The sequence below is a fragment of the Semicossyphus pulcher genome, unplaced genomic scaffold (assembly GCF_022749685.1).
Source record: "Semicossyphus pulcher isolate SPU_LCO1_2020_fin unplaced genomic scaffold, fSemPul1.0.p SCAF_6, whole genome shotgun sequence".
In the NCBI taxonomy this organism is placed as follows: domain Eukaryota; kingdom Metazoa; phylum Chordata; class Actinopteri; order Labriformes; family Labridae; genus Semicossyphus; species Semicossyphus pulcher.
In genome coordinates, this window is record NW_027211737.1 from 22,109,266 (window position 1) to 22,129,616 (window position 20,351).

General features: G+C 41.7%; 1 protein-coding gene across 1 annotated transcript in view; it reads left to right on the forward strand.

Annotated features, from left to right (window-relative positions):
* The window catches only part of LOC138610942 (phosphatidylethanolamine-binding protein 4), a 59,778-nt gene that overhangs the window by 17,377 nt on the left and 22,050 nt on the right, over window positions 1–20,351 (forward strand). The window contains exon 4 of the mRNA XM_069683827.1: window positions 11,344–11,442. Coding sequence (XP_069539928.1) covers window positions 11,344–11,442 — 99 coding nt within the window. The remainder of the gene's footprint in view (window positions 1–11,343; window positions 11,443–20,351) is intronic.

A 20,351-nucleotide genomic window follows, 5' to 3' on the forward strand; every position in this document is an offset into this window, starting at 1 on the left:
ACCTCTCATACTTGGGCTGAATGTGTGACAGGTGTTAAAATGGTACACTGCGGCTGTTGTTGAACGCGGCGCAGCTCCACACAGACGAGCACTTCAAACAAAGTACGAGTGGTTGCTTCTCTTCCTATCACAGAGAATAGGAGAAATTGATTGGAACTGGGAGGCTTAGGACTGGATTTTCCTCAACCATAATATTTTTTCTTTAACAACTGCAGCTTAAATTTAGATTTTTCCTGGCTTTGTTTTTTATTTCTTTGTCCAAATCCTATCGAGTGGTGCTTCAGGTTTTTCCTTGAGTAAAAAGTTGATATTGTTGTGGGGAGGGAGAAAGGACTTTTTTCATGTGTGCAGGAATGTAGATTTCTTCCCCCCGTGAAATCCTAATTGTGCCTTGGAGGGCTGGTAGGGTATCTCTGCTCGGCTCAGCTCAACAGGATTTGTGTCTGTGTATGTTAGAGTATGTCTCTTAGCTTGAATGCGGATATAACCCTTTCATTGCACAAGCTGCTGATTTTTCATTTTTGCCGACAGGCTGATCCTGTGCATCCGCAGCTTTTTGTGGAAGACACTGAAAGTTTTTGTTTCGAAAGCTCTCATGTTTAATTTTTACCCTTAAATATTTGTTTTTTTGTTACGAGTTAACGCAGATATGACGCAGACCTCTTCTGTGGATCAACCCTATTTGAAAATTAAGCTCCTGAGAGCTTGTCAATAGAGAGTGGTCAAAGTGAGAATATATCTCAGGTCCAAACTACGTCTGTCCCGTGTGCTTTCTGAGTTATTGCTGTGCATTTATCTATGCAAATCCAGGATAAGATCCTATCTGCCTGCAGCGACATATCCCCCTGGATTTGGTCTATGTGAGTTAGGCAGGTTATGGTTGACAGTCAAAAAGGAATTGCAACAACATATGTGCGAAGATTATTGCTGTAGTCATTAATTGTTACTTGAAAGGGGATTAGGATTAGCAGTGCTATAGAACACTCTAACACCTGTCCTGCCTCATATCAAACAATGTGACTTCAGTTTTCCTTATTTCAGTATCAGTTCAAGTTGGCAAAATAAAAAAGGCTGATTTATTCAAATGAATCATCAGCGCTGGAAACGATTCAATATGTGCCACATTCAGATGGGTGATATATTATTCCCTTGGGGAGAGGCAAAGATGGAGCTGCGGAGCTGTTTTATTTGTGCCGTCTTTATCAGTGTGTCAGGCAGAGAGGCTGAGCTTGTTCTCTCTGAATGGACGAGCCCTTGAACCATAAACCTGTACCTCCTCTGATAACAGTTTTTGCATTGTGATATAAGTGCCATTCTCTGTGATGTCCTCTCTGACAGCGCTAAATATATCAACATACATAAAATGATCTGTCAGACGAATGATTTTATTCCAGCCAGTTCTCCAAAACTAAGGATTTTCAGCGCTGCGTGTGCAGTGTGAAGACATATTGTGGATTTTGTTCAAAGCGAAGCGCCGTATTGTGGTTGAATTCCACCAAGCTTTGCTATTCATGCGCTTGATGTTTTGCCTGTAGGTGAACATTTGTACTGTACTTTTTGTCATCCGTAGTCTGTGCTATGTATCATTTAATGCTATTTCTGCCGCTGAGACCTCAGACTGCTCTGACGTCTGAATTTGCCACATCTTCTAAGGTGATAAGAGTGCTCCCTGAATTACTCAGAGCCCGTGTGATGACATGGCCCTGATTGTCAGACGGGTGGGCTGGTGACACTGGAACACAGACGGTGCTTGTCTGTTTGAAATATTCTGTTTCAAGCTTCCAAGCCCTGGGCAGTCCTCTCTCCCAGTCTCCCAACACCCAGCGTCGCCCACTGAAACAAGACTCTTCCATACTGGAAAATCTGGCCCTGTAAACTGGCAGTCTTGACTAGGTTCAGCCCACACGCCAAGCACCCCCCACCACCACTTCCTCCCCTTAATAGGCACTAGAGTTTGCCACCCCATGTAGATGCCTTTTGGTCGCCATCCATGGATGGCGTCAATAGCATCTTCCTACACAACAGTGACTGAACGGAGGGCACAAGAAAATGTGGGAATAATTTACACTTTCTCACTGTACTACCATCAGAAACCATAATTAATCATGATAGAAAAAATGTGGAAGCCATCTTGGCTGGTGAAACACACAGTGCCTGTGAACAGGCCTGACACCTTTAACAGCTCTGATGGCCAAATAGGAATGGGTGTCAGAGTGCTTACAACTAAAGCTCCCTTCATGGCAGCATGAATCCCACCGTCTTCAGAATTGTGTTTTCTGCAGGATGCTTCTGCACCGAGTGGAAGCCTTTTATTTATTTCATTTAGATAAAGTGCACCAGTAGGCCGTCTTTAGTTCTTAAAAATGTGGCAAAATAGATATTAAGAAGCATTTATTCTCCTCATGAAATAAATAATTTTGCTCAAGCTTTCACTCTCCTCGTTTCAAATAGAAAAAAAGGACTGAAGCCAAATTAAATGTAATGACCCAGATGAAGCTAATTTTTAGACAACATGTTAAATATGACCTTTAGGTGTTTACAGCTTTGAAATCTCATGTCATGCACTGCGTGAACTTGCTGTTTTTAGTCGCACATGCACTGCAACATCCAAAACATCCTCTAATCCCAGAAGATCTTTATTATCTCTCTCTTTCCCCCCAAATTCCCCTAAGTACTTTTAGAATCAAAATAGTTGATTTAGATCCCCGAGTGCTGGTGGAGTAATTAGAATGCGCTCACCATTAACTTTTATAGGCTGCACTTGGTGGTAAAATAGCAGATCTATGTTTTTCAGTGTGTGACATGCTTGACAGACTAATTATGGATATGAGTCCAGTGCTGTAATTTGCCCCGTTTGACTGTGTTTTGCTCTCAGCAGCCAAAGTACATGACAAAAATATTTCCCTCTTGCCTCATTTAGCACGGGCCGGATCAGAGGCTCACATCCCAGCGCCTGGCTGCATGTTACTTCAGAGTACCTGTTAGTGGTAGTTACTGTGTTCGAGCATGTGCATTTGCAGAAATGCTTCCATGGCAGTGAGTAGGTGTATGTGTGTAAAGCCACAACTAGAAAGTGTTGAAAGCCTCAGCTAGCAAGATCGCATCCAGGGTGACTAATAAGCTTAACATGAGCACGGCTGTGTTGCAAGCATGGCGCGGTGAAAGAAGTCTTCGACGTTGAGAGAAATGCAGAAATGGTTCCCTAGGCTGCTACTAATTCCCTCACCCCCCTCAAGCTCCAATCAGACTGTGAACCATCTTACTGTTAGCTATGGCTTCATAGCAGCTCCAACCGGGAAAACAAAAGTACAAGGCTCTATAAACAGAGTTCAGGACAGACTGCATTCAAACAGTTTATCAGTATACCGGTGTATAACTGTTTTTGAGCCTAAAATAAATGGATGTCTCAGGAATTAGCTTGTGGCACACACACACACAGAATATTAATATTTAAAGGGCAGAATGTAAGAGCTGTAAACAATATTTCCTGGCCTCGTCTTACCTTCTGCCATGTGTTAATTTGATTAAATGTAGCATTGTAATACGTGCTTTTATGTTGAAACAAAAAACAAATTGTTAATGTGATTATGTAATTATGTAAACTTGTGCTTCATATTCCTCTTTGATTCCTCTTGAACCGCTGCCTCCTCATGCTCCAGCTCACTCCTCTGTTTGGCTACCCAGCGGGGATCTAGTAGCTGTGTTGTCTTTAGGCCTAGAATATGCGTTTGTATCCACATGTGACTTTCCTTTGACCATGTGGCTCCTCCAAGTGTGGATTTATAAGCCACTTCACACTCCACTCCTGTGTGGGAGGGAGGCTGAGTTAAAAATAGGCAGGTTTGGAGGTAGTGAGCAGCCCGCACTGTGTGTGGTGCTTAAGAACACACTGAGGAGTATTGGCATTCTCTTTGCATATCATTTATATGTGTCAATAATATATCTGAATGTTAAACCAGTAGCTGTTGCTGTTGTTGGCGGCTCCACAAATCATCCTGTATAATGATCTCAGAAGCATTAATAGCACTGAAGTTAATTTAACTTAAATTCCATTTAAATGAAACCTAAATGTTCTGCGATACACGTTAATAAAGGACATGGCTCTGCGGCCAGGATCAGGTTCAGTGTTAACATTTTTTTAAAGGAAGTGCTGGGTTAGATACTGGGTATACAAATTGCCAGACTGAGGTTAGTATCCTGAGTACCTCATGTGGTTAGGTTAAGGTAGAACAAGCATTATGGTTGAGGTAAGGGAACATTTCAGCTAAATGCAATGTTTGTATTAGGGGTATGCTAATGCTTTTTGCCTATGCTTATGTTGGTTTCACGCTTGTCCCTTGATGACATTTCAAAGAAAAACAAAGGCAGTGAAGAACAACCATGGAGCTGTACAATTTGAAAAATGGTGGGAAACTCTGAGTGAAACTATTTGGGTACAAAATAATCCCAAGGGCACTTTCAAAAAGGTAAATCATGCTTTAGATGGCAGATATTGCCAAATATGTTATTTGACTACAGAAACATTGGATACTATACTTCCCATAATGCAACATTTCCCCCTTCCCTTACCTGGGGCATAAAAGTCCGTAGCTGTGTGTTAATTCAGGGGCTGTATCCTTGAAGGCCAACAGCATCATAGCGGTGCGTCGAAGGCTGCTTCAGATGCGGCCGACAAATGCGTCCTCCATTTCCCGGGCCACTACGATCCCTGGGGTGCATCCTTCGCAGCCCAATGTATCCCAAGATTCATTGCGTGCCAATTTAAATAAGATGGCAGACTCTTACACTTTTAAATGTTAAAGTTTTGCTTTTAACTCAATCGAATAACTAGCGATACGAATTGTGAAATGAATTTAAGGGACCTTGAAACAAATTATCTTTACAAATAAAAAGGTTATGTTACGTGAAGTTAGTTATGTTAGCTAGTTATCCCGCTAGCTTCCTGTTGCTAGGCGACAGGAGCGGCATTTGGTGACACAAGGTTAAGAGCGGGAACAGCTGGTGAAGCAAACAGGAAATCCCCCGTAGACCAGACTGTCTCATTTTAGTTGGGCCTTAGCAGTCTACACAGGCTATGAATGACTCATCCTTCAGAGAACACGTCCATCAAAGAATGCAGCCCCCGAATCGAGAAACTGCCTTTGTCTTTAAAACGTCCCCTTAACCATAAACTGTTTTTACAGGTTGAGTAGTTTCCCCAATTACTAGTCAATTGACCTGTAACAATGATGGGACTTTTTCTCTCAGTAGACATTCTTGACACATTCTTTGCTTCTCTGTTAGCCCCTTAGGTATGAGTAGCCATGTATTAAGGCCCATTAGATGTGCTAGAAGTATGGACCTTCTTAACAGTTCTAGGTATGCAAGCTGAGATTAGTATTCACGTGTTTGTAGTCGCATCAATCCCTTAATAAAATTCTAATAAAATTTAGGGATAGACCGATTTAATTTTTTTTTTTTAAATATTTTTTTTTAATCCGACGGCCGATAAGAGATCAATTTAAAACTGGGTTATTTTGGCTCTGATGCATATGCTTAAAGGCATTTAAACAAAGTGTTGGAGTTTGTATTATTCAAAATTTTGACGCCAATATTTTCACTTTTACTGCAATGAATATCGGCTTCAAATATCGGTTATCGGCCTCCTTGACTACTAATAATCGGTATCGGTATCGGCCCTGAAAAAAACATATCGGTCTATCTCTAATAAAATTCATAATTTTTTTGACAAATTCCCCGAAACGTTTACAATTTTTTCCTATGACCCAAAAAATGATTCAGTAACTAATCTACCCTCTCTGGCTGCCTGTGAAGCAGGTTTCTTAATGCTGCTTGCAGTCAGGAACAATGAGGTTTCAAAGCTTCTGCAGATGAGAGGTTGGGGGGGCGGCTGTTATTAATGACAACGAGGACCTCCTCACCTGTAAGGTTGGTGACCTCTAGGTGAGCGTCGCCACCCCCCTTCTGTCTCCATCTCATCTTTGGGTCCCCAGCCCCCCATTCTCTGGTCAGGATTCAATTACAGACTGACCTTTGACCTCCAGCTCAACCAGGATGAACCTCCTCTTCTGACCCTACCACTGTTAACCTTCCTCATCCCTCGCTCTTCTGCCCCTCTCATTGCTACCCAGCCTCCAAAATGAGACCTTGTTACTTTGTATTTAGTATGACACTCCACACACTTAGCTCGATTTATTCACTTGATACTAGCATATTTATTTTGTTCAGTTAAAATCTTAAAACACTGTTCGGCTGCAAAAACAAAGAAATTGTAGCACCATTTTTTTCGTCATCTAAAAAATTAAATTCTACCGTGGTGTTTTGGAGTTTCTATTTGTCTGTATTTGCAGATCGATCTTTCAACCTTGCTCTAAGCTGCAGTCGATGGTTGTTAAGCCATCGCCGTCTCTTAATCACAACACAGATACCTGTTAATTACCAAACGAGTTCAAGTGTTTTTGCTACTTAAACAGGGATTTGAGATCGATGCGTTGCTTTGCCCCGGGTCGAGCTGTGCGCACAGTTGACCATTTAATGAATCATTGTGGGTTCTGTGCGCAGATGCTGAAGGAGATGAAGAACCGGGAGGATAAAGCCATGGGTATATTAATAGGCAGCTGCACGGACGACACTGTTTGGTATTGGGTCAGGGATAAAGCATGAACTTGTAAACTCACAGAGGGGCCTCTTCTCCCTCCCTCTCTCGCTAACTCCCCCTCGCCCTTCGTTGTGTCATCAGTTAGCAGAGAGGGGCTCGATAGCCCAGGCAGCTCTACGAGAGCAGCGATTAGACATCTCTCTGATTCTCATCCCCAGCAGAGTTCACACAAAGGTAAGCCAGTAGTTTTCCTCCTCAGAGACACTGGTCTTCCCCGGCCTTTGTTCTTCCCCATCTTTGGTTTTGCAAATACTGTGTCAATTCTTTGCTATTGGCATGGACATTTGGAGTTAAATGTCATCTCTACAATATAAAAATGTATTATAATAAACAACATCTAAATTTCTACCATATAAAATCAGAAAGAAGTATTGAGTTCATGACTAAATGACCCCGCTCTGTCTGAATAGGTTCTACTGATGAGAGCACATCCCCCTTTCCTTCCTGCAACTGACCAGTAGCAGCGACAGAGCAGAGACGCCCAGTCGCCTGCAGGGTTTATTCCAGCCGCGTGGCGTCTGAGGTGTGGTCCCGGTGGGCCGTTTTGCTGTGATCACAGCAGGCAGTGGGAGGTTAATCCCAAGAGAATACAGGCTCAATCTCCCCCCACCTCCAGCCTGTACCCAGGAGCCACACATCCCCCTCTGTAATGGCCCGATGGAGCTCTGTGGTCCGTGGCCGACACCTACCCAGATCTCACTTCTGCTGTGTGCTCTCAGATTTTCATGACATTTTTTTGGGCTGTAGATTCCATTATAATGAGCACAACAGAGTGGGCAGGCGACCTCTCGTCTCTTTTACAGTAGTCTAATTCAGCTATTCCCAAACTTATGAATGCATCCTACAATAACATCTTAAAGGGGACATATTTTAGCTGTGCAATCAATTTTCAATTATTCTAATATGTTTTTGAATCACGTTGGTAAAGTTTGTTTCATTTTAAAGATTTTACAAATATTTTAATTTAATTATTTTTCTGAGTCTCTCCTTCCTCCTGAAACGAACAAGCTGTTTTGCCAGTCAAAGGTCAGACCTTAGCCACGATTGGCTGACAGTATTTGGCGTGACCGCATAGCCCCTCCCCCACGTGTGCGATCCTGCGTGGGGGAGTGGCCGCACTGCACTGTCACTCCAAACTTATATGTCTGAGCCAGAATTGCCAGGAGGTGATAAGTTGAAATCTTGACAGCGACTTGTCTTAAACCGCTTTCCCACTGGTCAAAAAACAGTGACACCTGCTAACATCTTTTATGCTTAATTGGAAAGGCTACAATCGGCATTCAGACCCGGGTCAAATGGCTCTGCTGTCGACCCGGGTAATTATCGCCTCGGCGCCAATCGGCATTGATGGGAACACCAAACCCATGTCAACACGCTTGTCTCCGCCCCCTCTCCGGCGCGATGCTATGCTCCGTCAGTAACTTCTGCGACTCCTTGTCATCTCAGCTACAAATTCTGCCTGCCTCCGTCCGAGCAGCACTCAAACAGCGTTCCAAATTTGTCTGCGCCAAATTTGATATACAGACTGAATGAATAGATACAATAAAGACCACCGTAACATCTTCACTGTTTACTAAGCCTGTTTCGGGCGCGTTTGTGATGTGAAAAGAGCAGAAAAGAGACCGAAAGGAGAATACTTCACTGGCAATAGGAAAAGAGACAATCGGCATCTATAAGCAGGTCTTCCCGGGAAAACCTGTGTCAACATGTAAAGTTTAGGTGGGAAAAGGGGTATTACTCGCAGGACACAGACTGATGCTAACACTGTTGGTGGTTCGGCTAACTTGGCTACAAGCTAGTGCAAGAAGGCAGTCTGAGGTGAATAACGGTGAATGACCATTCGTCGATTTCAGCCAAAGCAAGGTTCTTCGTAGAAACAGCAGCTGCTCTGAACGGCCCATTTCAGAGGCTACCTTTTGAAAAATGTGAATTATGTGAGAAAAACGGAATTATGCAGTTTTCACTTTTTCGCTGTGAACAATAAACACCCAAAAATGTGAAACCCGTGCAGAATATGAGAAAATCCATTCATAAGATATGGCTCCTTCAAGATATTTCAGGGCCAAACCAAACCTCTTAAAGACTCCACTCTGATCAGAATGAAGTATTTCCCAACAGAAGAATTCTATTTGTAAGAGGCCAGTCAGCAGTGCAACAAAAAATATCCATCCACAGACATGTCACAGTTTATAAGCAACAGAATAATTTCAAAGAGAAAAAATGTTTTATATATTTGTTGTAAATAATCTCTCCCGACCCACCTGCAGCACCTTCAAGGCCAACCAGCGATCCACGACCCACACTTTAGGAATCACTGGTCTAAATTATCTGATGAAATAGATCAAACACAGAACCAGTACAGTCATAGATAGTGTGCCCTCCAAAATATGGAACATTTTCTGATAGCAGTGATAGATGTGATGCAGTGTAAAAGATCTAAATTTCAAATGATCATCAAGGCTCAAGAAATGTAACTCCTCATTATTATTACTGATTACTACAATAACATATTTTTGTAATCTGTGCTTCCAGTATCCCGCTATGAGAATCAGCCCTGTTAAAACATGTTTGATATACATTTAGTTTGTTGGAGCCCTGATAAATTATTTCAGATGGCAGAGTATGCATCTGTTTTTCCCTGGAGTCTTTCACACATAACTGTGCGTAATTAATGTGGATTCTGACAGATGGAGAAAAAAACTGTCCTTGTAAGAGAGAAGGGTACATGCCACAATGTGTGAAGAGCAAGCATGGAGGGAGCCTCTTGTATTATTTGCTGCCCGTGCCAGCTGGACCAGCCAGATTCTTACAGGTAGAAATTAAAGCACTAAATGTGTGCAGAAATCATGTAAATTCAGTGCCCACCATAAATAGACTGTGTTTTTGTTGTTACAGTTGGAAATGAATGTGAAACCCTCTTAAAAAATGTGCTATATTTGGCTTTAGGAGAGCTAAGCCTGTCCTATACAGTGTGTTTCCATCCATGGTAACTTTCGTGAAATATCCAAAGAAAGTGTTTTTCCTTTCAGTGATAATTGTGACTGCAGGTCATTTTTAATTTACATGTTTAAATTACCTTCTAGTCTGTGTGTGTGTGTGTGTGCGCGCTGTTATGTTATTTCTGAATACATCACTTAAATATTAGTGTAACTACATTATCACTGTGTCTTTGCCTGGTAGCAAACATGTACAAATGAGGATTACAACTCTTCAGAAGGCAACAGGTCATGGTTGGTAAGCTGCCCGGGGGGGTCACTGATATAGAGTCACTTTTGACAGGCTGTGGAGGAGGCTCTATTGTTGCTGGTGTGTCTGGATGTTACCTGCAGGCACTATCGCTCAGACTACAGTATTATCCTATTATTAGGCTTAGTTGTTTACGCTTATTACTGCTTGTCAGGTAGGCAGAGAATCCTTCTGGAAATGAGCATCTGCAGAAAAATACATGACTACTTCTTTATCTCATTCAAGTACATCGGCTTACGATAATTTTTCAGAGCCCTTTAAGAAGAATGTCTCGATAGGACACAACAAACAGAAATTTGAGGTTCATGTTTACAGGCGAGCGTTTGATTCAGTGAAACGTTTGGCAGTCGGTGTAAGGATGCAGGAAATGTTGCATCTGTTTTTATACGCATTAAAGCTGATATCATTAAAGTACATATACAGTAAAAGAGGACATCGTGGATTGAACAGCCCTGATTAATGTCTCTGTTTGTAGAGGAAGTGAACAAAATAAAAAAAGCCCATCATATGGTCTGGCAGATTTTGGGCACACGACCAGGGATGACAAATGTGCTCTCGCAATAATTCAATCTGCTCTCATAATTCTCTAACTTTTAGGGACAGACAGAATGAATATTTTCCGGCAGTAAAGCCGCCAAGTCAACGTCCAATAACTGTGATCAAGTGTTAGTTAAGATGCTTTTTCTCTCACTTTATCTATTGACAGATTGTGGGGTACAAAGATACTGTGTAAGTGGCAGAAAGTTACTGTGAATATGTTAACGAGAGGATTTGGTTTCGGATCCAAAATCTTGTCATTTTTATTGATGTCACAGTGATGATATTAAGTTTGAGGATAACAGATAGAGGCAGAGCTGTACTTTTGCCTTAAAAAGGGGTGTAATGTAGTTAATTTAAGAATATTTTCTTATGTGTCTTGCTGCATTTTTATAACAGTTTAATTTCCTGCTTTTTAGAACCGTTTTTTTCTCGTGTAATCTGTTTTTTTTCCAAGTTACATTTTGGCTTTGACAGCTGCAGTAAAACTGTGTTAAGATTACGTGTCAAGCAAACAAAAGGCAAACCAAACCTTCTGGTATGAGCTGGTTTTTGTCAGCTTTGTGTACCCACTTGACAAATCAAGTGACAGCGTAACAACTAAACCACAAATATTTTGAACAGAATAAAATTCACACTTTGCAGCAGTTTTTCCAATAAGTCGAAGCTATGAAAGTAAAGGGAAGCATTTGTTTTGAAGTGTTTAAACTAAGTGTTGTTAGCTGCAGAGATGGCTGTCGAGCCTTGGGCAATGTGATGCTCAAACAGCACATGGCTGCGTTTACAAAGGGATCAGGTACCGCTGCTACTGGAGCTGCCTCTGGGCCGATCACTGTGTGTGGCTCTGTGGTAAAGCACTTTGTATCAGGAGTAATAATATATGAATCTCCTTCTGTTTGCAGAGCAAGAAGTACATTCTGGTGATGGTTGATCCTGATGCTCCGATGTGGACCAACCCAACATCTGCTTACTGGAGGCACTGGCTGGTCGTGGACATTCAGGTACAGTAAATCTGCGATACCCTCTGCTCCCACTTTAAAAACAGCCTCATGTTTTGGTGTTTGTGATACGGACAGCATTTGTTATTGGATTAGGAACTCGTGGTATAAATGTATGAAGTAGTGTTTGGGTTTTTTCATGAAAATTGTGCATTTTCATAATCTCGAGGTCTCACTTGGCATGTCTCGTGTTTACATCTGCACTGGGGCCGATCGCACGGCTGAAAAATTATGAATGGTTTTTAAGCCTAACTTGGTGAAAAAAGGATGCCAAGTTCAAAAAATGTTAATTTTTCATATCATGTATCTTGTGCAATAAATGCCTGTGACAAAAGTGTGGGAGTAAGTCTTTCTAAATGGCTGTGAAAGTTTGCAAGGCCCTGTCAGCAGCAATTTCCCTCTGCTGCAGAGAGCCTGGGACGTGTCAATGCAGGCGTGTGAGACTGAGATTGAGGAGAGCAGCATGCGAGGCGCACACTCTTTCTCCCATAGAGCTCCAGTCCCTCAGCTCCCCCTCCAGTGGAGAGATCTTGGCAGAGTGTCCTCCCTTCATCTGTTCCCCCAGGCAGAGCAGCTCCCCCAATGATCCACACTTCTCCATATTTTACACCCCCGAAATGGGCACGGCTCCGATCCCCTTATTTCTCTTCATATTTCACTCCTTTTTATCCGTTCGTTTGTGTGTTTTCACAGTCTTGAATTCTAACGCCAAATGCGTGTTGAGTTGTTGATTGCCTCAAATATTTGGAGGTTTGCAGACATTTTATAATCCCGCGGGAACCGGGAGATCAACCCAGTAGATTAAGACTAGTGGTCTTAAAAGCAGGCACACAAAGACGCTTCAGCGATGTATCACTGCTCCTGTTTCATCTCATAAGGCGACGTTAAACACTTGGTAAATGCACATTGATTCAAAGATCCAAATGGGATGTATCTGGGATATATATTTTAGTAAACATTTCAATGGGTATAAATTTTGTGAGCACATCTGTGCTTTGCTTGAGAGATGATTTATGCAACCACATTCCTGCTTGCCTATAAGGATCTGTGCATATTTACTCATATATCAATAATACACAAAAAAAACTGTAATTTCCACTTAAAAATTGCATTAGGCGTCACCTTTGCTTCTTATTTTTAAGCCCATAAAGTCTGTCTGGCCGTGTGAACAGCCCTGAATACACAAATGTCTCTCAAGTGCTCAGACTGAGCACATTCTCTCCAGCAATTCAATTTCCTGTCGTTTGTGTGGGCGGTGACCTGCGCTGCCCATGTAGGGATTGGCCAATGTGACGGCATGTTTTTCTGATTGTCGCTGGTGGTTGGTCAGAAGGGTTAATGAGCCTTTTGAGTGATGCCAACCCCTGGTGGGAGGTGTTTAATTGACCAGGGTGGCTATAGGTGACTTCACACAACCTCACTTTTGTTTTTTCAAGTGTCCATGTGAACGTCGGATTTCGTTTCAGTGCAGTCGTGAGTTTGAAACAATGCAGGTCAATTTATGAATTGATACATTTATACTGGAGTAAACTGGTGAACAAATATGAGTATATAAGTTGGCTTCATGTGATTGTTGTGTTTCTATTTCTGTCCATGTTTGATGGTAGACTGTTTAGTAAAGCTAAAGTCAGAGGCCATGCTTTCATATGTCAAATGGATCAGTGTTGTGATCCTCACTCATCAAACAGTTCGAGCTGCAGCCGCCATATATGTTTCAAATGTATTCATTAGTCCAAGGTCGTGCAGTCTTGCCCCAGTTTGTAGCTGTTTCCATAATTAGTGTGTATTTTTTCATCCATAGCTGCAGCGATGGAGGTAAAAGATTTCCTTAATTCAGACGAGAGTGAAGTGAGGTCAGGCTGGACCGAGCAGCAAGGCGCCGCAGATTCACACTGATTCTTCAGCTGAGGTCTCATTAGAGACGTGATGGTAAGAGAACAAGGACGCACTGGACTACCCCGTGTGTTACAGGCTCATCGCTCACCTTGTGTTGAGCTGCATTATGTGGCTCGCTCTTCACTTAGCAAAACATGTGCTGAGGATCTCCTCACTCTGCGTCAGCCAAGCCAAAACCCTCTTGAACCACAGAGAGAGGTGTTTGAGTGCCTGATATTTATTGCCACACACTGCACAGTATGTGCCTCGTATACATACTGTAGAGTGATCATGCACAGCTATAGTGTGGAGCTTTATATGTTAGCATTAGCTACAGAAACATGCAGGTTAAGTGGGTTTCATTAAGAGGGAGGCTTTGGTACTATTGTCTAATTTTTCTACATAAAAAATATAGAATCTGTAGGCGCACAACTGGATTTTAGCACGTGAAGTGTTCTGGTGTCGTTTGTGGTAGGTTTATAGTAGTGTTGACCAATCATGTATCAACATCCTGTATGGAGAGCAAAAGCAGGCAAACATAATTCTTATTAATCTCTATAAACAGACATCTACGTGCAAATTTAGGTAACAATCCGTTCTACATCTAAAATTCAACTTGAGCTAACTTCCCTTGAAGCTGTGTCACGAAAGCCGTTCAGCGTTTAGATTTCCTGACTTCCTTGAATGCACCAGAAATTATCGATCAGACCTCTGTTCAACCAACGAGCATTTTAAAAAGTGCTCTTGAGGACAGCCCTGACAAAGCTTTCATTTTTACTTTTTAGAAATCTGCGTCATGATTTTGTTATTTACACAAACTTAAAACCTGTTAAGTAAAGTAAATCAGTAAGACAGAGTGCAGCCACTTTGTAACTTATTATTTACAGTGAAACTGAGACTCATCAGAAACAGATGAGCGGGCGCTCATCCAGTGGATTTAATAAACCAAGAATGCCGTCGTTTATTTTGCTGACATATCTAGAGGGGCATAATTTGCTTCACTTTTGATCTGAACACTCGCTCGCTTCTCAAGTTGCTAATTGCAATAGTAAACATTTCAATATTTTTACTCTCCATGGCTGTTTCTGGCCTCGATCTAATTATGTATATACAGTATACAACCAAAATGTTGGTGAAACAAGAGTGATATATGTTTCTCGATTGCAGGGGAAAATAGTAAATGTATCTTAAGCTAGCTGTGGCTATCCCAACAACACGTGTTAAAAAAAGACGTGTGCTAAAACAAAAGGTCAGCAGGTCAGAAGCTGGTCAACATTTTACCCTTTAAACACTGCTACGGTAACATCATACGTATATTGGCTGGATAATCATTGCCATATACATAAATGCTACTTGTGTTTTTGCATGTAGGCTAAGCATCAATACACATTTATAAATCTGTAATATAACCGTCCTGCTAGAGGTGTAAGAGAATCATATTTTAATGTTTATGTCAGGTGTCAAATCTTTTGTTTTACTGTCTGTGTCATTTATCACATCATTACTTTTGACTGCCAGGAACACTTAACTCCAGCAGTAAAGAGTAAGCTGTGAGGCTGTGTCTCGTCTTCTCCCACCAGCTGTCCAGTTTCTTTCAGTACTCACATTATTAGATTCTGTTTGTGCATTTCCATCGCTGAGGCCTTTTTTTAAATGACCCTGCGAGCTACAGAAACTGTAATTTAGAATCTTCTGCAACACACTCAGTGTTTTACATCAATTATGGACAATTACCAAAATAACCATCAACAGATTGTTGTCTAGCTGTGGAAGTGGATTTCCAGATTGTGAGCCTCTCCCTCCCGCTCTCTGCTCTCCCCGAGTCTAAATCAATGCAGATGTTCCGGTATGGTCTCGCAGCGATAATTACTGTAACAAGCAAATCATTAGTATGTGAATAGAGGCAGCTTAAACAAATACACCACCGGGTGTTACTTTCACTTGTTAATACTTATTCTCTCATTATACTTTTGGCGGTCTGTGAGTCAACATGATGCAATGTGAACTTGCGAAAGAGTTAAAGCTCTTTTCCTGCTCTGAGAAAAGCCAAGGTGTTCATTATCACTGTGAAATCCCATTTAAACAGCGATGTATAGCCCCAGGTTTTTATGGATTTTTTCTTACTTTTTATAATGTATGAAGTTTGTCTGCTGAGGGTTTGTCTCCTTGAAAGATGTGAGCTGTCTGAAATAACTTTTTCTATACTGAGGTTGTGCAGAAATGTTAACATAAGGATAATTATTGGATTTTCGGTGCCTCAAGTGATTTGTTTGTAAAATGATTCTATATAAATAAAAAAATCAATTGTGCAAATATTCATATTGTATGCAGATATCCACCAGAGGCAAAAAAAAAATTAAGGCTCATCAGGTTTGTTGTTTGCTTGGATTGGATCGAAGGTTTTACTATCAACAAGCTACATGAGATACAATTTGAACAAGACCAGGGATTAATGGCCAATCATGATGTGACCTTTGATCTGATCAGTCAGTATAATTCTTAAAGGGGACATATTTCAGCTCTGCAATCAATTTTCTATTATTCTAAAGTGTTTTTGAATCACGTTATGAAGTTTGTTTCGTTTTAAAAATTGTATGTACATTTTAATTTAATTATTTTTCCGAGCCTTCCTCCTGAAACGAACAAGCCGTTTTGCCATTCCAAGGTCAGACCTTAGCCACAATTGTCTGACAGTATTTGGAGTGACCGAGCCCCTCCCCCACGGGTGCGAATCCCAGGTGGGGGAGCGGCCGCACTGCACTGTCACTCCAAAGTTGTAGAAAACATGGCTGCTCTAGGATCGGTTATTCAGCCTTACATGTACGAGCCAGAATCAGATGAGTTGAAATCTTGACGACGACTTGACTACAAGCTGGTGCAAGAAGGCAGCCTGAGGTGAATGACGGGGAATGACGATTGGTCGATTTCAGCCAAAGCAAGGTTCTACGTAGAAACCTGCAGTTGTTCTGAATGGAGTAATTCCAGAGGCGACCTTTTTAAAAATGTAATTCTGGAAAAACACAAAATAATACTGGCTGTTTTCACTTTTTCACTGTGAACAAAAAACACCCAAAAATGTGAAACCCGTGAACAATATGAGAATATCCATTCAAAATATATGTCCCCTTTAATACACAGATTCCCTTGAATAAGGCCTTTTGAATTTGAAGCCGTCATATGTTTTTAACTTCCTCTCACTGGCTAATTGAAGGCCAGTTGGACAGCTCAGCACACACAGTGCTGTACTCATAATTATTATGGTGCATGTGGGACATGCATGCTTTAACATCCTTCTCTGTTGAAGCAGCTCCCACAGGGGGGACAGAGCCTGTGTTCTGCTGCTGGTCCGGCAAATACAAACAGTGAAGTATTGTGACTGTATCAGACCAGCTGGCTTTGTGTTTGTGAATTCTGCGGCCTGCAGAGATCGTCTGCTCCACACCTCAAGATGTCCTTTAACGGCAAGCTATTAGGCGTGTAACTCCTTACTGCATAACTGCACAACACTGGTGTTATTTTGTCTCTTTGTTATTGTCAGCCAACCGGCCAAAACTCAAAGGAGGTTTTTTTTTACTACCACAAAAAAGTATTGTTGGTTATAATGGAGAAACACTAGGTTGATTAATCTTAGGTCTTTTGTTAGCATTTCATATTTAATGGAACAACACAAATGTACACAAAGGGATACGAGACTGTGGTTGCACAGATGATGCTTGCAAGTTTCAGTTATTAGTTTAGTTTGAGTCTCTTCAGGAGATCCAGTCCTTCAGTCATGTATGGCACTCACTCTTTGTCTTGTCACAGAAACATTAATGAAAACACACTGAATCACAAGATGTCTTTATCTTTTTAGGTCCAGTTGGTGTCAAGTACATTTTCAACCGCTGCCATAGCCTTAGAGTTTGTTTTAGCACAAATACCTCCCCAATATTGCAAATAAACATACATAATTGCATTGTTCTTTATCCTGTAATTATCCCGACTGTGGCATGTTATGATTTAAGCGTTTATTTTTGACAGACAGCTGCCCCCATATGGAAGCCAAAAACAATTTCCCAAAGGCCAGGCGAACCATCGCGAGCTTCATTGTGAGAACAAAGAACCATTGGTATTATTCATAATTAAACTCTTATTGTGTACTCTGCTGAATATTTCCATTCTTCTGCCTCTCTCCTGCTCACTCTCGTTTCCCCTCTCGGTACTTTGCACCTCGTGCTGGGAACATCTGTCTGGCGTCAGAGTGGAGCCTGGCTGTGCAGATTGGAGCAGGTAGAGGAGCACATTGTAGCCCAGCTAATGATGAGAGTGTCTGCCCTCTCTCTTGGAGGAGACGCAAGCTGCTGCTTCACGCTCGCTCACTCCACTCATACGCCCAGGGAAACAGATTTCCAAACATATGCAGTATGTTTTTAATCCAGTTGAGCACTTCATTTCCCAGCAAACACAAATAACCTTACGGGACATCCATATCTTATGACAAGGGGGTGGGCGCAAAGGAATTGAACAATTTTCCTTTTTAATGTGATTTTTTTCCCCTCCAAAGTTGCTAAACATGCTCATAACCCAGGTTAACAGTTTGCTTGTTTATGGTTTCACAAACTTTTACATAGAAGTGCCTCCTGGCTCCGAGTCATATGCAGCAACTTTATCCAATCTAAACTCCACTCGGTGCACCTGTTGTCGTCCTTTGTTTCAACTTTAACTGACAGCACAAACACATGTTCATTGTGTGAAGGGACTTAAAGAATTGGAACAGATTGTTGTCAATAATATATATGGATGTGAGAAGTAAACTAAGCACCTGTTTGCTGTTGGTGATTAAGAGTTACGCCTCAACTTAATGCATGCTGTAAGTTAGACAGTAAATAACCAAGAAGTCAGAAAACAGCTTGCGTTCTGTGCTCTACATTTTTACAGCAGCTTGAATTAGTTTGAGCCGGATACAGTTTGCATGCAGGTCATTCATCTTTTTTCATAAATATCCAAAACCTCCCTTGGTACAAGTCAACAATAGCTCTTAACATGGAGGCCCAGCTGGAGGTGCTTAACATTTAGAGCGGTGCTCATCCTGCTGTCAGCTACAGCCAGACAAATGTCAGAGGTGCTACTACATAGAGTTCAGCTTGTGGAAGTCGTTCCCCCACTAAACCTCCTCAGACTCGCTCGACAGGCTCTTAGGATGCGTGTGTTTGTTGGTTTGGCTTTTTGTAGCTTTAGCTTGGCTTTTGTTGTTCGCTTTTATAGTGTGTATGGATTGGACTGGGGCCTTTTCTGAGGGTGGACACTTACACATGTGACTGTGTGTGTGCTGCCTGCATGCATAGATCTGTCAGCATGTGTTTAAAGACCAGCTCCAGTCATGTTTAAGACATATCAAATGCTCTGCTTGAAATTATAAAATGTGTCAGCTAAATACATTTAATTACCTTGTAAAAATCTCCTCCTTCTCCCTCATTAAACATTCCCGAGTCTGCATAGTCCCCGCCCACTGTGAACACGTCTCTGCCATCGTTTAGTGGCAACTTGTTGAATCGTAACTAGCTTGAAATGTAGTAATTAGTAGTAGTAACATTAACGTTAGTAGTCAGTAGTGAGTTTACAAACATTACGAGGGCGGTTACAGCTGGCTCACTCATGATAAACATAGCATCACCCCGTCCATTAACGGGATTGGCTCCTTAGGTTTGTGACGTCACAAACCTGCCAATCTGAAAACATGTTGTTCAGCCTGTCCTTGGTACACTGCAGTTTAAAAGCAGACAGGCCCAGCCGTGGCGATGACTGCTTATGTTGTCCCTGATATGTCTTGTAGCACATAAAAAAACACCGGATGGAGATGTTTACAAGGTTTAACACTTAATTTTCACTGGAGGGGGTCTTTAAGAGTTCAAAAGCGGGTATTGGTAGACGATTCTTGCTAGTTAGATGTTCATATGAGGAGGCCACCAGTGCCTGTATCTGCCTCCTGTAATGCCTAAAATGCAGTATCAGGTATCTGTGAGCATTTCACTCAATCTTATATCTTGTGACTTTAACAGACAACAGGACTCAGGTGTTAGCAGAGAGTGTAATTTTATTCAATGCTTGCACTTGTTATTCAATCAATAATAAGTATATTTTTTAAATCTAACTAGAGTCAGGGGTATTCAGTATGAACCATTTGAAACTTCAGTATCAGAATCATGTCAGAAAGGAGAAACAGATATCAGGACATCTCTGTTTTGTGTCAGACATTTTTGGGACTCATGCCAACTTCAAACCTGAACCTGAACTTTCATGTCTTCATCACTCCGCTTCATCTGGATCCCCCTGTTTTCGTGCACCAGCAGCCTGTAATAATACTATCGATCTTATCTTACATGCAGCTTATTAACAAACAGGTTCTTCTTCAGTGTGGGCTGCTGCTGCTCTCACTGTTCTCCGCCACCTAAAGGGAGAATTACATAAGAATCCTCCGCTCAATTGTCAGCTCCATCCCCCGTCCACATACAACAAACACACACTTATACACACGCGCGCACACACTGTACTGTAGCTGATAACCCAACGAGCCTCTTGCCATCTCTATAACAACTGACCTCCCTGCTGTGGTTGCTGTGGTGAGATGATTGAGGAGGTTTCGCTGCATGAAGAACGTGAGCTGCCGTGGTTTCCTATCAGAAGCCGTGAATGCTGTTCGGGCCGAGAGGGAATAATCATCCATAAATTATAGTTTTCACATGTTGTCTAATTCTTATTGATTTTTCCCCGCTTCAAATGAGTCTCTTTCTCGGGGAGAGAGAAATTCATATTTAATCTCTTACAGATATATTTCATGTAAGGCAGAAGGCCTACTGTGTGTCAGTCTGTGTGCTACATTAATTTCTACCCTGCACGCTGTCCTGGATATATCACGATTACTCTCCAAGAAAACAAGGACAACCTGGAAAGCCCTCTTTGATCCAGTCTGTCACACTACAGCCTAGTAGGGAAAAAAGAACAGATTGGACCTTCTCCATATAAATGCAGTTTAAAAACCAGTAGCTCTGCACGCATAA